Raw genomic sequence first — 26,824 nt, 5'->3', positions numbered from 1 at the left:
GCATGGTAGGCAAGGGGATAAAAATATTAATTAACACCAGACTTATCTTTAAAGAAACTCTGATCAAATTATAACAATAAACAGGTGTAAAAAGATCATCAGTATACCACAGTGCTTTACACCATTTGTCCATGCACTGTAAGTGTCTGTGACTTACCATCCTGCGTTGCATGCGCTTGTGCTTCCAAAGGATAAATCCAAACATCTCATTGTGGTTTAAAGGGAGCCACTGAGCCCTGTTCCATGTTATTATTTTTCACTTTCTCTGAATACTCTGGATATTTGAAGGTATGAGTCACCCAGCAAAGGTCTGGAATGTAGTGCTGTGTAAACTCACATCACATCGACCTAACATAAACTTTAGATTGTTTTCACACAGGAACTTATTTTGTGGTAAGATAAAGGTTCATTCTCTGCATAGGTTTCTACTCCTCTGGGTTAATTGGGAAAGATAAAACTGCTGAGGCTATGCCAGTTCTGTTTCAACAACATAAATCCAACTTCCCTCTGCAGGAAATTGACTTCCAGTGCTATTTGCCTAATCTGTGTATGAGTTCAAATCAGAGCACTTTATTGGCTACTGAGCGTAACAAGACAAAATTGTCTTTAGTGTACAGATTCACAAATAATTATGAAAAATAATCAACTTAACTAAGACTGAAATAAAAATGAAGATATAATAATTCAATTAGGTTTTCAAAACAATTTCTTTAAAATCCAAGTTAAAGGCTCACTCTAATTCTATGCACAGTGACAAAAATATCAGCAGTTTACCATTGGCAATATTTTTCCATTGTCCTTCCAATTGTCCTCATAACCTACATTATGATCTGTGATTAAATAAACCTGAATAAGTATTAAGAATTGAATTAGTAAATAAGACAAGTACCATGTAGTTTGTCCCCAAGTCTTTGGATTGTTTGAGCTGTCTGAGTTAAATGCTTCATTTCCACATAGCTCTGTGTATTTATGTGAGTCAAACAGAAGTCCATTCATTCCTCAAGGGAACAGAGGTGTGTCACTGATGTGTTTGCAAAATTCTTCCATTTTCTTTTTGATCTGGAATTTGCCTCATGTATGTTGAAGAATTTTAGCTTTTGCTGTGGATTTTGGACAGACACCATACACTGTGTGTCACAGAAAGTCAGCATAGAAATGCATGCTGCACAAGATATGAGCCTGTATAATAATGTTGTAAAATTCTACACCATAAATAATGTGTGACAGCTTCAATAGTATTAGCAATATGTTGATGGGGACAAAAAAAAATTTTCACTGAACAAAATGGTCTGAGAAGCCACTGAGCTGACATATGTGTAGACTCCCTCTTTACACTGCACATGGGACTGGTTATTCCCCACAGAGGGTCATGCATGCCAGAAAAAGAGTCTACTTAAAAGAGGAAAATTGCAAAGTTAAAACATTGTAGTGTAGAGGAGACACAACAAGAAGCAGCGAAACACATTTTTCTAAGTTTCATTGGTTGAACATGTCTGTAATATTTGAGATCAGTCATGGGCTAAATAACAATAAAAGTACTTGAGTGCCAGTTTCAACCAAACTCCATTCACTAATTAAAGTAAAACCAACTGATATGCAGATTTAAAGTTTTAACAAAACTTTTTTTTGCTTATAGTTACTGAGGGAGGAAAGTTTCACTGGGCTCACCTTAAATATCAGTTTAAGACATGGTCATAATGAACATGATTTGTAACATCACAACTATTTTGGATATATTTCAATGAGACAAAAGACACAGATGTGATTTTAATCATTTGAACTAGAAAACTTGAGTGTTTTGTGAAAAACCAACAGACACAACTTATTATTATTAAATGCAGGGTATTTTTATGTCTTAAAACATGTCAGGAGGGTATCCCTAAATAAATATTAACTTACAGTGTCATTGGTCCCAAAAAAAAGGAATATCTAGAAATGTTAGTTGGTTTGGTTTGTTTGGTGGAGGGGATATATGTATTTCCTTTATCCACTTGACATTATATGAGAGAACACGAGAAGAAGCTGGATGTGAAATATGTTTTCATGAGGAAATAGAGAATAACGTTTTTAATACTTTTTTTGTCTACTCAGTAAAGTTATTTACAGATAAAGGAAAAAATCTCTCACTGGTGATAAATATAGGACTCAATAGCACATCAAACAGAGCTGACCTTGGGGTTTGATTTGCTTTAGGAAATTCAATACAAGCTAAAATCTGGACTGCAGGCTGATTCTATTATGAAACAAGTCAACAAAACCACCTCCAGAAAGTCTGTAAACATGTGACTTGCACTGGTAATCTGGCAATCTAGCATTAATATTTTAAAGCCAAAAACTTCAACTGACAGAAGGAGCAGCTCAAATGAAAGCTGTTGTTGTTCTCTGCTTTTCCTGTGCCAATATCCCTTTTTATTAGCGTGATTGTTTCCATTTGTGAATAATACAACATCCCCAAATAACAGGGAGGATAAGTAAGGTGACTTGTCATTGGAGTTTAATCTGTAAAGCCAACTGCTACAGCACAAGCATGATAGTGGCACTTGTGAATTTATATGAAATTGTGGTATAGAGACCACTACTTGTATTTTTTTTAATGTTATATGGCATTCCTTCCTGTTTTCTTTATTGGAAAAAGGATCTAATCTTTTAATAGAATTATCTTCTCTGCAAACACTGCTCACACCGCTGACTCAGGATGGAAAGAATGTTTTTTCGTCAGACAGGAAATTAACTTCAGTTTTACTATCTGATCAAGCTGCCAGAGAATGAAGTAGGGAAGGTGGAAAATAGAGACATGAAGATGACAGATTACTTTAAATAGTTGTTTGTTTGTTTTTTTAATTATTGACACATTGACCCACCAGTCTGAGAGCTCATGGTCATTTACTTATTTGCTGCAGCCTTAAAGCCCCAGCTGAACCATACTGGTGTTGTCATTGGCCAGGGCTATGCTGGGAATTATGTGAAATTACCAAAGTTCATCTGCTAATAAGAATGACAAAGATATATGTTGAATAACTCTCACAAGCAATGATGGAAATGTCAATGTCACTAAAACACAGCATGTACACACCAAACCAGCTCTAAGAGGAAACACCTGGGTAAATGAAACATAGGAGGCTTTGAATACACTGTGCAAAGATAATGTGGACGGAAGAGCCACCAAGGAGGCAGGTAAACAATTCACCATTAAGTGTTGGAAAAGCTCTAACAAGCATTCTCTGTAAAGTCTCTGCAAGTCTCTGTAAATCATAGATGGCCAGACACAACCCCAAACACACAAATTATCAGCATTTTGATACTGCCCACTGACATGGTTCCAAAGCTGTTTTTGCTTTTTTGCCCTCCAAATCTCTTAAAATGATTGTATGTAGATAAGGGAAATACAAACACACACACACAAAACCACAACCACACAACACATGAGTGTATCCTCCCTCTTAAAAAATAACAGCATCTGTATAGCATCTGTTCATTTGCTGTTAGTACAGGTGTGTTCACAAGAGTCTGAAAGAAAAGTGATGAATGAAAGGTAGAAATAGGGCCAAATTCTGTTGGATTTATTTTTTAAAAGACATGTTATCAGTAATACCAATGCAACTTTGTAGATCTTTACAAACTGATTGGAGAAACATCTCTCTCTACTGTAGTTGTACAGGTACACTGAGCACAAAGCAGTGGTTCTTAGACATGGCATATTTATCCAAAGTGCTTTTCTTGTTTACAAGCCAAAATGTCCATCGTAAGCAAGGCCTATTGTGGAAAATGTCTGAAGTCATTAAAGAATGATTTCATTGTTTTTCAATGCATGTCTTCACATCACATTGTACTAAGCAAAGCCATTGCTGAATTCTGGTAATTCTGAAATTCTGATAATATCACTACAGCTAAGTAAAAAATAACACAGTCTGTAAATAAGCCAGCATAAACCAGTTCCTGACATGCAAACTCTACACACAGGGTATCAGACTTAAAAACATGCATTGGCCTTGAGAAAATCTGAAGAATGCAGTCAGAAGAGAATCCCCTTATCAGAGTGTGTTTTTAATCTCATTCTCTCACTCTGGAGATCCAGCTGAATTCCTGCAAAGATGACATTCCCTTAACTGGAGGTCAGGGGCCTCAAGGAGTCAGGGTCACTGTGGATAGGCTAGAATGTCATCAGTGCTATTTAGCTTTCAGACTTTGTAGAGAATTTGGAGAGGTTTCTAAATTGTCAAAATTCAGTTTTTGTTTAGACCAAATGTGCTCTTATGTTTTTAATGTATGAATTTGCTCTAAAATGACTCACAAAGCAATTCCACTTCTGTTTGTTTTTTAAACTACTGCAGGTCAATAACTTTTTGTTTAATTTTCCTATTCTTGGGAAAAACTGGTATATAATATAATATATAATAAGTATAATAAGAAATTAAGTTTCAAGATCCTCTACAGGACAAAATTCTTGTTCAATTTGGAATCAGCAAAGGTTTTCTGGGCTTTAAACTGGGTTTAATCACAAGAGATTAAAAGTAGGCATGCTCTTAACTAATTTAAATTAATCTCCAGTTCAAAAAATAAAAAAGAAACTTTGATCCATGTGTCTTTGGTTTAGGACTTTGGTGGACTTTCCATCACCCCAAAATTCTAACATTTTATGGACGAAAAGGGAAAAAAGTGAAGTAACTTAAGTAACTTTTGGTCCTTAAATTCACCCAGCTTTCTTGTCCTTTCATGTCAGACAAACTAACATAACTTGGAAGGATACAACATTTATTAGTCCTGGAAGATTTGCAAACTGCATGCTCAGCATTTAGCCTGACCATGAATGGGCAAAATGGACAATAGCTGACAAGCATTTTGGGGATGCCACAGAATGCCTAGTTTGGGCCAGGAGAGCCAAAGGAAACAGTGGGAGTAGGAGGAGATGAGTCTGCTGGTGGTTTCTGCTCTGAGTCAGGGGCTGCAGATAGTGGGAGTGCATTTACAGCTCCACTGCTCAATGTGAAAGTCATTACAGGCCTCTGACTTTTATGGCTCTTGTGGAAAGACGCAGGGCCAGCAGTGTGAGTCATCGATGGGACGACTAACAGCAGTAAAAAATCCTCACTTTTCTCCACCCCCTCCCCTTGTTCTTTTGGCCACAAACAGTATAAAGCCACCAGGGATGGAGCAGAGCTCCCATGCTTGTAGTTTGACCTTGCCAAGTTCATCAACTGGAAACTAGTTGAGCAAACCACAGCTACATGATCGTTCACCAAAAGGATCACTTTAGCTTCAAGGCCCCATTAAATGCTCTTTTCCTTGGGTTTCATAACATCAAAACACAGTTTGAACCCCCAATTATAATTTCACTCATCTTCAAAAAAGTACATGCAGATGAAACCAATGACCTCTGGTTTGCAAAGTCTCTCCAGAGTTGTTCAGAGAAACCACACGTTTTTAAATGAAGTCTTTGAACAGTTTCAGTTTTTGGCACAAAGCTCAGCAATGGTCTTTCCTCCAGCAATGTTTACACTGGCACTGTCATGGCTCTATATGAATCATCAGCTTATGAAAATGACCACACAACCACTGGTTTGGTAAAGGCACCATATGGTAGAACCAAAGGAGCCTGCTCAGTGAAGTGGAAGCATTGAGAGCCAGTCTCGCCTAAATGACTCCTGATAATATTACAATGTCACAGAGTGGATAAGAAAATGTTGCGCACAAGGACATGAGACTGAAATTCTAACCCTAACCCTAACCCCTTTGTAAGTTAGAGAGACGTTAATGAAAAGATTTTAAATTGATGGCTTTCCCGTAGAAGCAATCTCCAATCAGCTACAGAGTAGAGAATTAGCCTGCCTTCATCATTTTGCAAACAGTTTGCACACACAAACCTGAATATTTTATTTGCAGTATTTGATTGCTTGTGTACAAACAACAACTTATCCCAGCAGAGATCTGCATTCTTTCTGATGAAAATATGGTAAAATGTGATTTGTGGAGATTAAAAACATTAAAACATTTAAAACATGATTTACTACATATTTTATTTTCTTAATTGTTCAAAAACCCAAATCAAACTATTCACTGGGAAATCTGCCATGGAAACTATGAGTGGAGTTCACCTCTACAAAGATCTACAAATACACTGGACTGCCTTATCATGTGCATACTGCATACTCATGTCTATGCATACTGCATGTTGATTGGTCCAGGGGCTGCCCAGACAACAGATGCAATATATTCCTGTATCCAAAAATTTCCAATATGTTGATAGATAAAGCTTCAAAAAAAGGGAAACAGACACTGAGAAAAACTGTACCCTTAAAATAAAACAGAACAAAGAAAGCAGTGGAAGGGCAGCATAAATTAGGTGGGATAAGAAGGCGGGAAAGAGAAGGATTCTCATTATCTCACATGTTCTTTATGACCCTTTCATCACCTTCCAAAAAAAAAAAAATATATGTATATATATATATCTATATAGTGATTTGCACTGTTTAATGGTGCTGGGGTTGTTTATTTGAATTCATATTCAGCTGTGTGGTTGCATGTTAGAAGAGAAAGGGTGGTTTGCTTTGGCACAAGCTGAATGCTTCGGCAATGTACCACAGTAAGTTGCTGTTAGTCACTTTCTGCTCAGTGTGGAAAGTCTGACACAGGAGTGCCAGTTGCTGTGGCCTCTGTTTTTTGTTGCACACAGAGGACAAGCACAGTTTTCTTTTTTGTGCTTTTCCCCCCTTTTTTGAATTGTACTACTTTTTTTTAACTTGGCTCTAAAGTACACCTAATAGAGTGTCACATCAAACTAATCTGAAAATGGATACATGCAAGCAACATGGGTTGTACAACTTGTCAACTTGGACCTAAAAAATGTGTTAAAAAAGCTTTGATCTGCATGAGTGTTGGTGTGTTGCCTCAGGTACCAGTGAGAAGATGATATATGATCCAGGGAGTTCAATTTGAGTAACAGACCCATGAGTCTCAAGGCTCTTCAGATGCCAGAACACTACAGAGTGGTTTCCTGTTAGACAGAATTTTACAACTTCAGAAAATGATTGAATCAACAATCATTTATACTCTGTCTCAACCCGTAACAGTTAAAACTGAATCATCAATAATCTTATAGAAATCAGTGCTTGAACATAGTTCATTGTTCAATACAGAAATGTTTCTAGATGACATATTTCACTGTAGGAGCAGTAAGTTCTGAAAAGAACCCTCTGTTATGTTCAACACTAACATGGCGTTGGCTTTTGGAGTAGTGATGACAGCAACAGTTGGTGATTCACTGTATCAGCTTTCATATGCTTAATTGATTTGCACAGAACAGTGTGCCATCATTTACAGAAAGAGAAATGGCTACTGAGAAAAGTCTGTTACTGATCAACTCCAACGGGATTCACCAGAAACATATTGTACAGTGCATCATGTAGGTGTGTATTCAGTACATGAGATGATGTTTGCATGCATGCACATGTGAATGCAAGCTAGCACACTCATTGGCAAGCAAGATGCAGCTGTTTGAAACTTTAAAACATCTGTCCAAAAGTACAAATTCCCACCCACAGAGAGAAAAGGACAGCAGTGGTGTAAATATATTAAGTCTCACCGCTAATTGTGAGCAGTTGTTTTCAGTTAGGGTTTTGGATTTGAATAATTATCCTCTAGTGTGATGTTATAATTTGCTAACAACATTTAACTGTACATGATGTGGGACATTCAAGAGTTCCACGTTAACTAAAGGCTTGACAGCGAAGTGTGCAAAACCAAAATAATCAATCAGAATATCAGGTTTTTCACTAATCATTAATAATGACTGGAAAAATGTACTGTGGGCGCGTCCAAAAAAATGGCTCTATTCAGTTGTTGGCTATTTCTTTATAGACTCATATTTACATTATACCCATCTGTTATGTTTGAACATCTCATTCCAAAACCATGGGCATTAATCAGCTGTTAAAACAGCCAGTACTCCATCTTTCCACCAGATGTTGAACATGGCTACAGAGATTTGCTGTCATTCAGCCTCGAGAGCATTAGTGAGGTCCATCACTGATGCTGAGTGATAAGGCCTGGCTCACATCCAGCATTCCAGTTCATCCTTATCCCAGCTCAGGCAAAACATTATCTTCCACAATGATTTGGGGAAAGCATTTTTCGTTGGCCTGGTTTTGTGAATGGGGTCATTGTTACGTTGAAACACGAAATGACCAAACATATGCTCCTACCACAAAGTTGGAGGTACACTGTTGTCTAAAATATACTTGTATGCTGGAGATTTCCCTTAATTGGAACTACTCAGCATAGACACAGGTGTCCGTTTGTTTTTAGCCATGTTGTGTACATTATATGTTAAATTCAGTATACCGTAATTTCCGGACTATTGAGCACACCTGAATATAAGCCGCACCCACTAAATTTAAAAAGAAAAAAAAAAAGTACATATACAGGCCACACTTGTCTATAAGCCGCAGGTGTCTAAATGTTTTTGCGGCATGAAGCTCGTTAGCCCATAAAAATCTATAAATTAGCCACATCATTGTTTAAGCCACAAGGTTCAAAGCGTGTGAAAAAAGTAACGGCTTATAGTCCGGAAATTACGGTACTCTATTTTCCCCAGCAGTTTGATGGAGATGAGGTTTTCAAATCATGAACACTACACACTAACTTTGAGAAACAGTGTGAAATGCAAAAAGATGTTGCTTATGTAAAAGTTTTTTTTAGCCCTTAGTTTCATACAAATATGATTTCTGTTTATCTCTACCAACTTTAGACTGTGTTGCATGTTGATCAAAAGTGGTTGACCCTGGTGTGAAATGAAGCAGTGATGAAATACTGAAGAGAAGTGGTGAGTATGTGGGGACATCGGAGGAGTTTATCAAAACAATGAGCTAAGTCAAACATCGCAGGAGTAATGACATCTGGAAGTTTTGCTATGGTAGAAGACAGAATAGGCCTTTTAAATTCATAAATTCACTGAACAAATATTTTATCTTTTCCTCATCAGACACTGACAAAACTTGCACTCCTTTTTTTTTCCTTTGTTTGCTTATTAGTGATTTAGATCTGATCTCTCACAGGAGGCCTGTATCCTTGTTATTTTTTTAGTTCCTGAATACAGTGTTTTGTTTTCACACTGTAAAACTGACTGTGGAAAACAGTTAAATGTTGAAGAGTAATAATGGGCATAAACCACTGCATACATAACAGTAAGCAGTAAAACAAACTTGCTCTGGCTGCTATGAAAGGGTACATCTGTGATACCAAGAGGCAAGCAAATTAATTTCTTGAAAACATGAAGGCCAGTGGAATCAGCAGTAATAAGTACAGTGTACTAGACAGTGTTTTTTTTTTGTTGTTTTTTGTTTGTTTGTTTTGTTTTTTGTTTGTTTTGTTAGTTTTTTTCAGGGCCATAGTCAGGATTTTTGGAATACTCAATTCCTGTAAAAGCAAAGATTGAATTCTCTCACACTTTCAGCATGGAGGTTTCATCCATGGACCTTCATTAGGCATCCTCACAAATCCAAATTCCTTTGCTGCAACTCCACCACCCTAAGAAAAGAAAATCCCTTTATATTTATTTATTAATTTAAACTGTTTCCTACAAATGTTATCTGGTTGTATGCATTTTCAATTACTTAAACTTATAAAACTATATTCTTGTGGGGAATCCTATTATTATTATCTTAATTCATCTTCAATTTTTTTTTGCCCCAAAACAGTCATATTAGGCTTTATAATACTACCACATGCATTTTGTCTGTAATTAGAACAACCCTCCCCCCTCCCCCCAGTAGCTACTGTCCTGGATCCTTTCCAAAAAATAAATAAATAAGTGTTCTTGGCTAGTTACTGTTCCATAGCCTTCCACACTGTTCCAAAGGTGTGATTTCATGTTGACCATCAGTCCATTAAAACTTCTGCCTGAATTCTTTCACAAACCTTTCTTTCTTCCATATGAAGTCTGTTGCTGGGATTTACTTTAGAGACTCCTGGGTACACCATGTACATGTACTGTAGTTAGATGGGGCTCTTAATCAGTTTTCACCTCTTGCAGGTGGTCTGCATCCAAGTTGTCATCAGTGAACTGTAAATATTTAAGCAGTGAAAAAGGCACAGCTAAATAATGGCTCTTGTTAAATATCACCAAGTTAAATATTACCTAAACAGTGTTTTTTTTTTTTTTTTTTTTTTTTCAGTTGTCACAGGTGCCTGGGCTTCAGATCCTCTGAAGGACCCCGATTAGTGTGCCACAAAGTTCAGAAAATATAGCTCCAGGAAGACATGAACATGTTATGGCCAAGACCCTCTTTTGGGAACTCAGTGTCACCAAGCCGCAGGTGGCCAAAATGTTAAGTATATAAGAAATCAGTCCAGTTTTCCACAGGTAAATGTGATTTTCCTGCATGACCTCTGAGGACAATTGCCCAGAATGTCTAATCTCTCTAAATGTCTGATATTTACCAAATATCTAATAACCCCCTGTGGCAGGACTGTTATTTATCAGTGTGAAGTCAGAAGTATTTTCTTGTGACTTTTCCTGAACATGCTCACAACAAAATGTAGCATAACCTTGAACTATTTGTGCTCTAGGACTCCCACAGATCTCAGTTTGTTATGAAGATTAACAACTGATTACTATGTTTATACAAGGAATACTTATTGATGTATATTACATATGATATAATGGAAGGGAACAAAGGATTCATTATCTTGATGAAGGTCATTTCATCACTATGATCATATGACTTTATTTTTTGTCAGTTCCCTTTCCTTAACCCCAGAAAAAACTAAATATCTTCTACAACCCAACCATGTTCCTAACCCCAGGTCCAAATGTGGTTTTAAGTGTATTATAGTATGCCTGTCATGGTCAATTCTCAAGCCCTATACTTTGGACAACTTGTCCTACACAGTACAGATAGGCAGCAACTTTTTATAAATGCTACATTAATTTTCTTTGTAACTATAATTTCTTAATTACTTTCAAAAGTTTATTATTTGATGCCTGCTTGAGTTTTTAAACTTATATACTATATTTAGCACAGGGTGAGTTTATCTGTGAATTACAAAAATAATAAATAAATAATGAAAAATATTAGGAGATTACCCTACAAATGCAAGCTTGATAATATGTGTCCAACCCTAAAATTTGGATGAACACTTCTAAATATCTTACACATTTAAAAAATGAACAGCTGGTCTCCTTTTTATTTTAATGGTGAGTAAAAATTTAAAGGATATTAATACATTTTGATCCATTTGCCAACACAAACTCCAAGCTGTGCCCACCTCCCAGTTTAGTAAACACAGTTATTCCAATTGCAATATAGAAATAAACTATACAGCTCGTCATTGAGCTCTATCTTTGAAATTATGTTAGATATATTTTGTGCTTCTGAATCTTTGTAATTGTTTCTTGTCTTCAAAACGTAATTCAAAACAAGATAGAAAAGAATCAGTTGCTCATGTTTATTAGAAAGTCTAATTCATTTTTATTTCCCCTATACCCAGATGAAACACAAATTTCAGTAAAACCAAATGAAACAAAGTAAAAACAGCTTGACAAGTACATTCCATTTCTGAATAGCTGGAACTGTGTTTTCGAGGCAGTGGCTCCAGAAGTGCACTTTATGTTACAGAAATGTTTTTGTATGTGAGCAGTTGGTCACTGTCATTTAAATACACACATGTGACTGTAAAATAGTGAAGGAATGGTTCAACAAGGATCAAGTGAGTTTAAAATCAATAAAAGCCTATGTTGCTAGGTGAATGTGGAATGTTAAAAAAAAAAAACAATACAAAAAAGATTACTGCACTGAATAATGCCAGTCCTGCATGTACTGATTCATTGCTAATCACTGTCCAAGATATTCATATATGTTTCTCGTTTAATTATAAAACTGCACTTTAAAAAATATGAAAACTCATATGATGTTCCAGAAAACGTAACTTTACAAAACTGAATGCACTTAACAACTCAATCTGTAAAACAAAACATACTACGTAGCACCAGTAGGTTAAAACAAATCATGCAGCAAATTGTGTTGCCTTCCTTCTTGTTGTGAAAAAACTACTTCAAGAATTTGGGGTATAAAGTCCATTTTTGTGGATCCAGTGCAGCCACCATTGCTTTGGTATTGCATCCTTACAGTATGGCCATTTTGGATGGTTCTTCTTAGAATCCCCTTCTTTTCAGAGGTATAGGTTGGCCATGTTTGGCACTTTTGTCCTATGTTCTTATTGCAGCAATAACTCCTTGCTTGACAGGTGCTGGTGATGAATGGAAGAGAAAAACATGATTAGTCTCTGTACATATAAGAGAGTAATCCACTGCTAGTTTTCAACTCATGCAACCGGAGAGTTTTAAAAAAACACGATCAGCAGAAATTTAAATAAGCACGCTGTATTCACTGAGACCTTATCTCGTAATAATTACTTCTCATAATTATCATATATTGTAGGAATCTTGTTATCTTAAGATCTGTGGCTTGTCTGTAGCTACATAGGCAGATGTGCTAGGTTATTTTGGTGGGAGTTAAAAAAAAATGGACATGACTGAGTTGTGTTTCAATATTGAGTCTTGTAAGGTTAAACACTTGAATACTTTATTATGTTGCTATGAAAGCAATTTGAGGCACTGGCACAACAAACATTATAAAGTCAATGCTTTGTTTTAAATAGTGAAATCACAGGTTCCCAACCCCTAGACCATGAACCAGTACTATACCTTGGAAAATGTGTTACTGGGCCATGAGAAAATGATCTTACAAGAAAAAGAAATACTAATAATTAAATTTTTTATAGTCTGCTATCACCACCTTTTTCTTACTTGACTAATTTTCAGTTTGGTTAAGTTTTTTAGTTTAGTTTTTATGGTTGCTCATGCATTCTATTATTTCTCTCTCTCTCTCTCCCTTTCTGTAGCTCTGTAGGTATTTGATGGAACTGCACAAATGAAAAATGTGACATTGGGTTCCTTATGCTTTTTTGAAAGGGAATATCTTGTAAGGTTAAATCGTGAACAATGTACTGTCTAAGCTTATTATATGTACAATCTCAATCTGAAAAGAGTAATGAGTAATGAGTACAGAGTAATTACAGTAATTACAGTTGTTAAATATTGTTGGTAAAAAATAGTCTATCTTTCCCTTAAATGTAGAAAAGTAGAAGTATAATATAGTAGAAAATAACATTACTCTCTGTAACATAACTGTAACTCAAAACTGTACACAGCCACAGTGCTTGTTAACTAACTGTAACTGTACTTTCCACCACTGTATAAAACTAGAAACAGAATAATGGGATCCTGTGTCATAACTTTATCTTCCATATTGTGGTACAGCTCAGCAGTTACTGAGGAGATACATAACAATGAGACACGGAACATATGATTATGAAGTATTACAAGAAAATGACAAATTATTGTCTTTGAATGCAATGTGTTTCCATAAAAATTAGACTGAGAGACTGGACTAGTTTATCTGCATGACTGATACTATGTACTGTAAATGCTGCAATCATTGGTTTGCATATCCAAAAGATGGTAAATGGGGCAGGTTTTGTTGGCACTTTGCATGTCAACTTAAATTGCATGGCCAAGGTGAATTTGGCTTGCTGTATCACAGACAGATAACTGCCAAAATAAAAATTAACAGCAAAATAAGTTTTGGAAGGGGATTTTGTTACTGATTTTATATCTGAGTGCTTTTGGAAGTTAACTGTGCATGGTCAATAAGTGATCCCTGGTACTTAGAGATTAATACTATGAATAATGTGTACCTGGTTTTCCACAGGCCTTCACACACTGCTCATGTGTGTCAAAGCGGTTCTGGTTTCCACCGCAGCCTCCATACCAGAAACGTGTACAGCTCTTGCTGGGGGCATCATAGTGCCACTTGAGGACAAATTTGGCACAAGTGCCCTCTTCTTTGGGTAGCTGGCAAATGTCTACAGCTGTAGAGGCTTCTGTGAGGAAAGTGGCAAAAAATAACAGTGAAATCAGCCGAAGTATGAGAACACATGCAACTAGAAGGCAGTCAGAGAGCACATTATCTCTGGCAAGGCTGCAAGCTGTAATTGTAAATACAAAATTAGACTTGAGCATCAATGAGTGGTGTAATCAGCAATAAATATATCATTACCATTATACAAAGTAACGGAGAAGTAATGGAGAGATGATTATTTTGTTTTTTTGTGATGTGGGATGAAATCACTACAATTAATTTTAATGTTCTAAGAAAGAACAAAAGCTCCTCCATCACAGCATTATTCCATAATTGTAACATTTGGCATATTTTGTAGACTTTGTATTACTCTGTGTATCTTGAGTCAATTTACTCCAGTGCTGATGAGGTACTGACAAATTGAGCTTGCTCTGTAAGAGGTTTTCTGCCAGTAAAACAATGAATCTGTGAACAAGGCTTTCCATTCATTTGGTCCGTGGTTACGACTTGGCTCAATCCTGTGACAAAAGCATAACCTTCTAATTTTTCCGTGCTTGGCTTTTTTACTTGTTCCATCAGTCATTTAGATCATCTTAGGGGCAGTGGAGGAGGTGGGTGGGTTTATAGTTGAATACAAAGGACTTGCTGTTTTGCTAAATGAGCAGAGTTTGTGGAAATTGAATTATGTAACACATATAATGTACAACAGTGGTGAATTGATGTCCAGATATATGCCCAACATTAAGGGTGGTCTGCAAAGGTCTGATCCAAATCATGTTTTGAGGATGTGGATTTACTTGTTTAAAACTAGCATACTAGCATACTTTGCATACCTGTGCAATCACATCAAAGTCAGTTATGTCATCAAAATAGGAAAGGAACAATAACAAAATATACTGCAAAAAACTACTTATGTTATCCATGGCATATTATTTTCAGTGAGTGTACATCAGATCTCACCAGGAGCTGGGAGGATCTCCACCTGTTCACCCTGCTGCACTTGTGGCTGAGGCTCTGACACTGTGGAAACATAAATATGGTTTCATCTTAAAGGAACAGACTTTTACTCAGTTGGTGAAAAACTAGGATTTTCAAAATGGTGTTCAGTGAAATGTGGATATAAATGACCACAGACATTTACTTAATTCTTCTGTATGAAGACGTAATCCATATTTTTCCAATACCTCATGTGATCATTGACAGGTTATAAGACAATTTTATACACAATACATGTGACTTTAAAAAAAAAGTTACATCAGGAATAAGAGCAACTTTCCTTTAATTTCTGTGAATTAAATATATTCAATTGACCACTTGCTAAACCCCACCACACTAAGTTACTGTTGCTGCGGTTGTCATGTTTTCAGTTTTTGTACTGTACATTTGCAGTTTACAGTGACGACAATGACAATGGAAATTTGCTGTACTTTTGGAAATGACTCCGGATATTGTTGATTCAAAATAATGACTGTCACTAGTCGCTTGCTTTTTATCATTTTCAGCTGATTTGTTCTAAACAAAAAGTCTGCAAAAGGATAAATATGCATGTCACATATCATGATGGTATCATTTATATAACATGATGTTATGATGGGTTAAAGCTGCAAGTCCTACATCAGCTTCCCCGCCAGATTTTGATTCATTTAGACAACATAAAAAATAAATCAAACACTGGAGCAGAATTGTTCATATGTTATAGTAGCATATCTTGAATAAAACTGTCCCTCAAAGCAAGACAGTTGTTAGATTTATGCTTTAATGTTTATATTGCAACTGTATGCCTTACAGGAGAAAAGGCTTTGAGGATGGAGAAACCAATTTGACTGGAGTTGAAAGAGCAGGACAGAGCCACTAACATTATAAGCAGATAAACTAGCATACTGCCCATGCTCCATGCTCAGATGTTCCACTCATAGATAGGTATGTTTTTAAAAGTAAACTGTAACCCTGTATAATAATATAGTGTGCTAATGACATGCCCCTTGTCCCTGATGCTAGCTTACTGCTGTTGGTAGCTAATTAGTCTGGCATGCTAACATCTGAATCATACAGATAAATACACTTTTTAATTAATTTGTTATAATTTGCTGTTTTGTTTTTGCTTTTGGGACGGTGGTTAAAAAGACACCACCCTTAAACTAGTATCACTTTTATTAGAGCCCCATGCACACCATTTTGGTAGGTAGAGAAATCCAAAGCTTGACAGAGTTGCCATGACTAGTTAAAACTGGTAAGCTATGATGGGTGGGGTTTAGCGAACAATTAATTGTACGTTTTGTGTCAGGGACTAAAGCTCATACTATGCTGCGTTAGATTATGCCATCATATCAGGCAGCAGCACATTCCCTCAGAGAGCCTGGCGGCAACAACCACTTACCTGACCTCATGCAGTTTTTCAAGCAGAGGGTCTCAGTGTCGAACCTATTTTCATTGCCTCCACAACCTCCATACCAGAACTGTGTACAGATCCCGTTCTTTCTGTCAAAGAACCACTTAGCCTGATAGTCTTTGCACGGCATTCCAGGGTCATAGTCAAGTGAGCATGGGTCTGCCAATTCATTAACTAGAACATGCAAAAACAACAGCAATGATGGAGGACAGACAGAGAGAGAGGATGAGTTTGTGGTAAGATTAATTGTATAACTACATGAGGCATACAGTAGTTATTGTGTGTTGTTAAAAAGTTGCTGATAACAGATTAATTCATATTAGAAGCTTATGGGTGCTCAAAGGGGTCTCATGGGGTCAAATGAGCCTGCTGCTATGCTTCATCCTTACAGAGGAAAAGAAATGGCATTCAGCATGGCATTCCACAAAGGGGTCAGGCTAATTGCATTATTGGGATTTTTTACATTTGAAAATTAAAAGCTGTCAGTAGAATGAAAGATGATGAGGTATAAGTTTCCATAGGTGAACTGAAGAGTTAGTCTGTTATAACTACAGTTATTGTTAAATGTTAGTTCTTTTTAGTCATTGAGGATCTGCTATGTGGTCCAGGATAACTTCATGTTATCATTTCCAGAAATCAATTCCAGAAATACTCTTCTTTAATGAAGACACATGTAAAAGATATGAATACACTCAAATACACACTGAGACTGTGTATTTGAGTCTGAGCAGTAGATTTCATATGTTTTCCTAAATGACCTAAAGTATATTTCATCTACTAGTCAGCTGATTAATAACATGTTTGTGCAATAGTTCTCGTGAAATATTGCTGTATTACAGCATAGTACGTTATGTTCTCTGAGTTGAACCAACAGGTTTTATTTATATGACCACCATACTGCATGGGAAACCCAGCCAAACCCAGCTCTGTAGAGATCATTAAAATTAATACACCAGGCAAGTACATAGAAAACATTGAATCTGGGCTGAAAGTTCAAACTTCAAAATTACAGAATACAGGTCAAGGCCAAAAAAAAAGACATACACACTGATACACACACAGTGCAGATACACACATGTATACACAGTCACTCACCAGTTTCTGGTTTGTCCAGTGGTGTGGTATTTACAGGACTGGTGCTTTGGCTGACTGGCTTATGCTCTACTGGTTCTGTCAAAGTGAAACAAGCAGTAATGGAACAGCTACAATAATGCAACACAGACTGTGAGCTGATTCGGGCAAGAAAACTACCTGAGTGTTCAATATTTTGGTTTTAGTTTTGCTCTTAATTTAGATCACCTTTTGAGATGTTAAAAAATCCAAAAAGGATTTATATAGGATTTATATATCTCAATACAATAACTTCTAAGATTAAAATGTATCTACCATATTTGATATACTGCTATCTTTTGTGTTATAGGGCAGGGGAAATATTGCTTACTGTTTTTATCTTAATAACATGCTATCTTGTGGGATAAAAAGGAAGCTTAAAACATTATTTGTGTGGGTGTGTTTACGGACTTACTTGTAGTGACAATGCCTTTGCGGGTAGAGACAACTTGACCCTCTGCAGTGCGGGCAGTGACCACAGCATGATATGTCTGAGTGCTTTGTAAGTTGTCAACAGAAAGCTCAGTGCCTGAGACGTTGGTCTTCAGTACCAGGGCATGGTCAGGTAACCGTGTCACCACTACCTCAAAGTAGACAAAGAGTTTGGGGTCTGGGATGCTCCAACGCAATTTCAAGCTACTGGAGGTAACATTTGAGACATGTAGCTCATCTGCATCTGATAAGACAAGGGGTGTCAAGGCAGACAATGCACAATGAAATCACATGTTAAACAAAACAAGAGTTGGTCAGTTGATGACAAAAATAATGTTACTTTTCACATCCAGTCATATTTTTAGAGGTAATTTTTCTGTTGTGAAGCGTGTAACCACCAGTCTGACATGTGAACAATGGTGCTGTTTGCTGATTTATGGGCTGTCAGTGTGTTAGTGGTTGGCTACAGTATCTCTGACACATTATCAAGAAAACAGTCCAAATCGCTTAAACTGACATTACCTCCAGGAATTTTTTAAAGTTAATTTTAAAACATCCAAAATCTTACCTTTCTGTTTTCTTTCATGAACCGTTTGCTGAATCTCATGATGTTTCTGATGCTTCCTATATGTGTACCAAAAAATAGTGAATTAAAATGTCAAAAATGTAATAGTAAAAAACGGTGTGTGCATGCATATATATATATATATACATATATATATATATATATATGAGCTTACTCCTGTTGCTGTGATGGTGATGTGAAGGGGTTTTTCAGTGGCTGGTCACTCTGGAACCACTTGCAGTTTTTGGAGACTTCAGGGGACATGTAGAAAGCATTTTCAACTGAACAGAAAAGTAACAATGAACACGGTGTTACCCAAGGACTTAAGGACAGAGAGGCATTAAGAATTGATTGACTGATACTCATATCTGTCACTTACTGCTGATATATTTTGGCATTAGCTGGCTGAAGGTCTGGATGTGTTTGTCATAAAACTGTGAGATGCTGTCCAGCCTTTTGAAGAAGACATCTGATGGCTCACTGGCCATGCGTGACAAGACACGAGCATCTCCAGCAGTCAACTTCTCACCCACACCCAGGATGACTAGGAAGAAGCCTCTGCACTTGACCTCAGTGGCAATGCGCACCAGCTGTTCCTCTTCTTCTTCCACACTTCCCGTCACAAAGAGCATCAGTACTTTCCTGTCACGCTGAAGAGGTGCCCTCTCAAACACCAGCTCCACTGTTGACTCGATAGCTGCTGCCAGTGCCCGACCACCCTCTAACTGTGGTGTCTTCTCCAGCAGGAATCTGACAATATCCTCAGATGAGTGGTGCTCAGTCAAGCCGATATCCACACGGATGGAAGAACCAGTTTTGTTGTGGAGGAACTCGTAAGGTGCTTGCTGGATCACAGACACCCTGGCCTGGTGAATGGAAGATGTGGGATTTGAAGACACTTGTAGATGTTCCACTATCTGTGCTATGTAGCGTTTAATCTCAGTAAAGACAGTTGGGTAGGTAGACTCAGAACTGTCCAAGATGAAAGCCATGTCAATGTCCACGTCTGTGGCGGAAGACCTCCTGTCTCGGCTAGTCGATGGGGGCACATAGTCACACATTGGGTCTGGAGAGCAGATGTCTAAAAAAGACAGAAGACAAAGAATGTAATGCAATGTAATATAACGTACTGCAATGTAATGTTATCATTCAGCTTCCTTAAACTGATAGTCTTCTATTCACGACACTTTTTTATACCATGGTTATATAAGGTCACATAAGGTTATTATTAGGTTATGATTAGGGTTATTTTTCCAAAACAAAAAAATCTGTGTTTATCCCTAAAATTTTAAAATGAGATTAAATAAGGAATAATGCACAAAATCCCCAAATTTGTCTCAATTTTCACCTGCTCATAAAATCACAGAATCAAGAAATACAACAACTTTTGGATGTGTAAGGCAATAAATCTGGAAAAAAAAAACAGACAGACAAAAAATCTATGTTGTCCAGTAAAAAAGTGCAAAAGTAAAAACAATAAGCCTTAATTGTTATATAAATTTAACCAAAGTATATAAAGACCAAACTCTTACCTAAGCAAACATGGCAGTTCATAACCTTTTGGATGACTGAATTGTACTGTGCACTTCCAGGGCTGGGAAGGACAATTACCTGGGCCAGAGCTGTGTTGTTGACCTGGTGTGCAAAAAGAAGAAAAAAATGTATGGTGTGATTTTTTTTCTCTAACAAACCCATGTAATGTAAAGTTCCCCTTTGACATTTCTGATTTGTTTGTTTTGTTTATTTTGTTGTACCTGCAGTGCTCTGGTGAGTTGTCTTTCTTCACGGCTGACCAAGAACAGAGTAGCAATTCCAGCATCATGGAGGCGGAGAGCTGCATTAGTAATTCCTTGTACCTGATTTAGTGGCCCACCAACAAAGAAGATTGCCACCTTTCTCATGAGGAAGCCACTGCGTACCCTCTTAAAGGTGTTCTGTGCCACAAAGCTCATGGCCGTATCCAAACTGCGCTCTTTTTTTGTCTGTAGGGTCTGCAGTCCCTCAATGCGCTGCACTAGAGCACGCTTCTTAACTGCATCAGCGAACCGGACCTCAGTGGTAACTTCACTGTTGTACAAGGTCAAAGCAACACGAGCTCCTCTTGGACAGTTACTCTCTGAGATGGTGATGTCTCTGACGAGGCGCAGGACTGTGTCACGCATGTTGTTGAAAGCTGGGCGACCAACGTTTTGAGAGGCATCCAGGGCAAAGGCCAGCTCAGTGGGGTAAAGTGGGCATTCTTGCTTGCCTAATGGTATATAGATATAGATTTTGTGTACACATTCTGTGTAGTAGCAGATACAGTACATAGCAATTGATATAGTTATATGATGAAAACTCTCTGAAAACCTTTTTTACTCACCAAAACAGCAAGCTGGTAGATAAAAAGAAACAAAATGTGGTAAGATCTTTTTGTAGCGCATAACACACAGACATAATTATTCTTCAGTGTCATGAAATGCCTTTTTTAGTAGTTTTAATTTATACTCACGACAGTTTTCTCTGATCTTCTTGACCAGGTCACATTGCTGAGGGGACAAAGAACATTTCGAAACAAATGTTGAAAGTTGTTGACACCAGAGAGGATTTTGGCTCTTTTCATTCAACATTATACAAATAAATTACCACTTACCACAACACCTGGTCCCCTTGGTCCTTTCTGACCCTGTTCAAGCAAATACAGTTGTGTTAACAGCTGGACAGCTGGAGCAACACCCAGTTACAAAAACTGTTTTGTTTTGCTTATCTAATCTATCATCAATATACATATTCCACACCATGCCATTTATATAGAATTGACACAGTTCATGAGCAAACTATACAAATTTAAGTTGCTTACATATGGGCCAGGATATCCAATCTCTCCTTTCTGTCCAGGTGGACCAGGGTTCCCAGAGACACCCTGGAAAGATTTAACAGTGAAAGAGTAGAATTCACTTTTAAAGCTATTCATCTGTCAGTGGGTTAAACCAGAGCTGGACTACACTAAAGGTTCACTAAAGGTGACAACACTTATGTGCATGCACATGCCAATCATTTACTGCAAGGAATGAATGCTATATATTTGAAACAAAACTCACAAAGCAGCTCTGTGTTGTATCACTCAAAACATATTTAATGTATCCTGTGATGCTCTTGAACAAATTGAGTTTTGAGTTTTGCTCATCAACCTAATCCAACTGGGGTATGAAAACTTACCCTCTGTCCACGATTTCCTCGGGGTCCAGGTCCACCTTTGTTGCCAGGGTCACCAGCTGCTCCCTACAGTGATGGAAGTTTAACGAATGAAAGCAAATGACCAACATAAAAAGGCAGGCTCAGTGACCAGTGTACAATGCTATATTTTGCAGCCTCTGTTGAAATTTCATTATATATTTTATATATTTTTTTTTTCCCCATTACCTTTGGTCCTGGGAATCCAGGGAAGCCTACATCACCCTGTAGAGACAATGCATACATATATTTCATTTGTATAATCCCATGAGAATGACTGTACAACTGCATATGCTGTGAAATTTATAATAGGTTTTTTGATAATTCTATCTTAAAATATAACTAGAACAACTAGAGCATTTTTTATGGTTCTATACAGACTTCTTGTTGTATGAGTTCTATTTGTGTATGCAAAGAGACAAACTGATCACCACATATACATTAAAATGTTTCACTTGCCTTTCTTCCTTTTGATCCTATGGTACCAGACCCATCTCTACCATCTCCACCCTAAAAGAGAAAACAAGGAGAAAAATAGCATGACTACTCTGTTTTTCTAAGTGTTTATTAATTCAACTGCAAATACCTTAGTAGTTGTAGAAACAAGAGCTATATCCTTTTTGTCCCCTTTGTCCCAACCTAACATTGTTATGTAGAATGAGACTATGCTGTGTTAAGATACTCATTCAAGACACACAAAACACATGGAATAAGAAATCCCTCAGGAAAGTTCCACTTCCCAACTAAAAACACATCACATACATTCTCAGATATAAAAGCCAAAGTAATTAAATTGCCTCTTAGACTTGCATCCTGAAGGTGATGTTCAGTTCTCCTACTAAAGTCATACTCTAAGAGAAGGAAAGACTATAATCACAACTTTCTAACAGTATACTGTACTATAAAGACATCTGCCAAATTAAACCATATACATCTGATATTTTTGATGGCAGTTCTTATTCAGTTTTCACCAGCTTTACATTATGGTGCATGCAAAGAAGATGTGGTTTCATCCTTACAGGCTCTCCACGTGGGCCAAGAGGTCCAATGACACCCTTAGGTCCTGGATCTCCTGGCTCTCCCTACAAGGGCACAGAGATAGACAGATACAGATGATGAGACACAGACAGAAATACTCAAAGATTCAAAGAGAATGTCAAAGCTTTAACAATGAAATTTAATTTAACTCATGTTTTATCTTGTTTTTTGTTGGTTTTTGCTGGGGTTTTTTTGTTTTTTTTTGTTTGTTTTTTGCAAGGCCTTGATATTTTCTAATACTGCTTTCATGTTTGCTGAAATTGACTACACGTGTGTCAAGTTATGTGAGAAAGTTTGGCTTAGTCCACTGTGTTTATAAATGAAACAACCCTGTTATGGAAGAACATAAGCCTCACTAAATTATGTTCCCTTTAGTACCTTGCGGCCAACAGCTCCTCTTCTACCCTTGTCTCCAGGGGGACCTGGGACACCTCCAGGACCCTAGAAAGCAAAACATCAGGACATTAGATTTAGGTTTACTATGTTACAGACATAGCTGAAATTTTTATTTCGCAAAATGAACCTAATGGGTTCACTCACCCTGGGTCCAGGGTTCCCATCTTCTCCTCTGGGTCCTGGGGCACCATTTGGTCCAGCTGGACCCTTAAAAAAGACAAACCAGACATTGACGATGCACCAATTCCTTGCATGTTAAAGTTAAAGCATAAACATCGAACACACATTTCCACACTAACAAATACTCCAGTCACAGTTCAGTCAAAACTATTGCTAATGTGTAGTATTAACAGTGATGACAGCATTCAGCATGAAACATAGTTTGGCAAGTGTATCTGTAGACTGAATAATCTGCCAAATAGTTTCTGAAGAATGACAAACTTACTCTAGATCCTCCAATACCAGGCTCTCCCACCACACCATCAGCTCCTGGCTTTCCAGGAAGTCCCTTTAATGAGCAAAATGTTACACTTAAAGTCATTGCGAGACTTACTGCAATAAGTATGAAACAATGTGCGTTACAACCCAAAGGGACTTACAGGTTGTCCAGGTGTGCCTCGTCTGCCTGCAGCTCCCTAATGAAGTAGGAGTAGAAAAACGTCTTGGTAAACAAACGCCAAGTATTTCAGCAAAGATAATGAACATATAGCAAAATTGTTTACCTCTCTTCCGACGATACCAGGGCCTCCCTTCTTTCCATCCTGACCAGGCTCTCCCTATAATTTTGGAACACGTATCCCAGTAAAACAAACCCACAAAACTGCAATGTAATGTTTATGCTACTACCACTGATAATATACTGTTGAGAATGCACTGATAGGTTGTGCTTTCTATAGCAATGAAATGTGTTCAGGGGGCATATTACCGCTGGTCCAGCATCACCGGGGTCTCCTTTAGGTCCTGCTTGGTTATTATCTTGTCCGCTTGTACCCTATTACACAGATATCACATTATCAAATTTAGTTGCATCTAAACATTTGTACAAACTGCATGGGAGAGCAGTGGCAGGGTGAAAGAGGGACATAAACCATCACATACTAAATGACCACACTGCAGTTTTTACCAATGGCCACTGTTGATGTACAGATGAATGTAATTTGATGTCTTGGAGTCTAAGCTGGTCTGATTTCATACAGGTAACAGGTAGCAACTTACAACACTATGCATAAAAATAATTTATACACACTCTACATCTAATGAATATAATATTACTTAATAATCAGTCTACATCACTTCATGTAACCATGTGTGGCACCCTATGTCAGCTTATATATATATATACTATATATATATATATATATATATATATATATATAAAAAATGTGGGCAGTAAAACCACAACCAGTTTACATAATACTCACAGGGTCTCCTCTGATTCCCATTTCCCCTTTGTCTCCTGCTTGTCCTTTGGCACCTTTGGGACCCTAAAAACAATAAATATTTTTATAATTTATCATAGCATTTATCAGCACATACCATCTGACATAAGAATGTGTTGAAAAAAATGTGAAACTAAAATTGCATCCAGTCACTCACTCTTGCGCCAGGGTTTCCTCTCTCTCCTGGAGGTCCAGCCACTCCACTTTTGCCCTGAAAACATTTAGCAGATATCAAATTAAAGCCCATAGTCATGCATAAACCAAATCATGCCATTGCCACATTAAGACATTGGTGGAACTCAGTTGCCACACATTAAAGGACTTCAAGCAGTCATACATTATTCTATATGATGTGTTACATATAAAATATGGACTAAATAACAGTCCAATGGCAATATTTTTACAAACACTCACCTCTTCTCCATTGATGCCATCAAGCCCAATTTCTCCAAATTCACCCTACAAAATGGTAACAGTTTGTTGAGTAGTCAGAGCATTAACTTTTTTCTGACAGCTTTATTTCAGTATGAAGATTTAAAAGAAAGAAAAACAGCTACCTTTTCTCCTGGAGTACCCACGAGAACCCTGAACAGAAGAAAGAAATTGTGTTTACAGGATTATATTAAATAAATTAAAACAATATTCCCAATTTTCAAAAACAAATTAGGATAAATTGAATGTTAAAGTTAATATTCAAGCCTTTACCTTGACACCTCTCTGCCCAGGACATCCCTGGAAACCCTGTGTTCCATTCACACCTGGAGGGTCCTCTCTCTCCCTGTCATTGCAGAATAAGAACAAGAAAACATGCTGACAACATACAAGAGGGATGAAATCTGAAAGAACATGAAGAATTGGGATACAAAAACAGTTGGAAGGTTTCACTGTCCTTTTGACAATAAAAACATGATTAAAGAACAGTTCATAGCAGGTGTCTGAAAGTCTTTCATAGGAACACTGTTAACTGTTATGACGATATGTAGGCAAGCCATTTGAACTTACAGGTCCACCCTCATCTCCAGGGTGTCCTTGGCTTCCTGGTGATCCCTGGACTACCCTGAGAGACAAAACAACCAAATATTAGATTGTGATTAAAAAAAATAAAAAATAAAAACTCACTGCCACTATTATCAAAGGATTTTGAAAGAAAAAGTAATTAGTTTAGAGGTATATACTAGACTACTTTTTTAGTCATTAAATACCTTAGACCCTGGAAGTCCAACTGCTCCTCGGTCTCCTCTGGTGCCAGTACATTTGCAAGGCACTGCACAGCACTCTCTTTCTGCAATATTGTCCTAAGCAGCAATAATAAGCAAATATTAAGTAATTTATTGGAATAAAGATAAAGAAAACTCTCAAGTCTTAGATCTGAGGAATTAGTACTCACAAGTTCTTCCATAAGCTCATAGTCCAGGTCCATGATGTTGACTCGTAAGGTCTAGTGTACCTGAAGCCTCGACCATATTCCAACAGCAAAGCCTCCTCAAATTTGGGCACCCGCTCCAGCCCAACCAGAATGAAACTGTTCACTCCTGTTTAGTACATACAAGATTTTGGACCAGTTTTATTCTCTGTCTTTACTTTTGAATTCGATGTTGCCATACTTCCACAGAGCTTTAGATGTATAGAGTGTGTATATATGTATATAGAGTATAGATGGTCATTAAGGGTTGTCTGTGCTGTATCTTGTTTTTACCTGACAACCGAAGCTCCTCAACTCGCCTTTTCATTTCAGCATATGGGGCATCAAGACCATCAGTCAAATGAATGACAACCTTCAGGATGAAAAAACACAATTCAGTTTCACACTTTTTTTTTTTGGATTGGTAATTTTAAAATAGAACTGCCTGATTAAGTTTTTTGACTCTGATCCTGATCTACTGACACTGAGCTGATCAACCGAAAATATTGATGTGACATAAATGAAAGATTAATTGGAGTCCACTTGCAAAGAGAAGTCTAATCCAACAACAGACAAGTTCAATTCTCTTACTCAGAGTATTGGTAATTAGTGACAGCTAATGCTGCCAATAAAAGCAATGGTCAGCAATGGCTAAAAATGAGAAGTGTCTACCTGCTTTTGTATATTACTCTTTGCTAACAAGAGAGAGCATTAGAGCCAGAGATAAGCAAATTCTATTTTTTACTGCCATGCAAACAAAATGAAACTGCGTCAAGCTAGGCTGTTTAAAGGAGTGCAAAAACGTAACATGATCATGCTGAAATGGACAAAACACAGTAGAGTTCACAGTAGAGGGAAGGATGGTATCCACTATACTTGGGCTAATAGCAGTCCTTTTAAGTGTCTGGCCCTGATACTGATCTT

General features: G+C 37.3%; 1 protein-coding gene across 1 annotated transcript in view; it reads right to left on the bottom strand.

The window, feature by feature from the left end:
• Positions 1-11,441: 11,441 nt before the first annotated feature.
• The window catches only part of LOC108879909 (collagen alpha-3(VI) chain), a 62,058-nt gene continuing 46,675 nt past the window's right edge, over positions 11,442-26,824 (bottom strand). Inside the window, 37 exon segments of the mRNA XM_051073167.1 lie at positions 11,442-12,243; positions 13,753-13,938; positions 14,877-14,936; positions 16,294-16,479; positions 17,401-17,475; positions 17,831-18,091; positions 18,416-18,471; positions 18,588-18,693; positions 18,792-19,493; positions 19,945-20,047; positions 20,167-20,660; positions 20,775-20,786; positions 20,904-20,940; positions 21,045-21,077; positions 21,252-21,314; positions 21,611-21,673; positions 21,815-21,850; positions 22,085-22,135; positions 22,645-22,707; positions 23,042-23,104; positions 23,204-23,266; positions 23,505-23,567; positions 23,659-23,694; positions 23,782-23,835; positions 23,985-24,050; positions 24,481-24,543; positions 24,656-24,709; positions 24,913-24,957; positions 25,056-25,064; positions 25,066-25,083; positions 25,204-25,263; positions 25,265-25,276; positions 25,501-25,545; positions 25,701-25,793; positions 25,886-25,932; positions 25,935-26,030; positions 26,195-26,306. Coding sequence (XP_050929124.1) covers positions 12,203-12,243; positions 13,753-13,938; positions 14,877-14,936; positions 16,294-16,479; positions 17,401-17,475; positions 17,831-18,091; positions 18,416-18,471; positions 18,588-18,693; positions 18,792-19,493; positions 19,945-20,047; positions 20,167-20,660; positions 20,775-20,786; positions 20,904-20,940; positions 21,045-21,077; positions 21,252-21,314; positions 21,611-21,673; positions 21,815-21,850; positions 22,085-22,135; positions 22,645-22,707; positions 23,042-23,104; positions 23,204-23,266; positions 23,505-23,567; positions 23,659-23,694; positions 23,782-23,835; positions 23,985-24,050; positions 24,481-24,543; positions 24,656-24,709; positions 24,913-24,957; positions 25,056-25,064; positions 25,066-25,083; positions 25,204-25,263; positions 25,265-25,276; positions 25,501-25,545; positions 25,701-25,793; positions 25,886-25,932; positions 25,935-26,030; positions 26,195-26,306 — 3,627 coding nt within the window. The 3' untranslated portion in view covers positions 11,442-12,202.

The sequence above is a fragment of the Lates calcarifer genome, linkage group LG1 (assembly GCF_001640805.2).
Source record: "Lates calcarifer isolate ASB-BC8 linkage group LG1, TLL_Latcal_v3, whole genome shotgun sequence".
Lineage (NCBI taxonomy): Eukaryota > Metazoa > Chordata > Actinopteri > Centropomidae > Lates > Lates calcarifer.
This window is presented reverse-complemented; position numbering and strand designations above follow the sequence as displayed.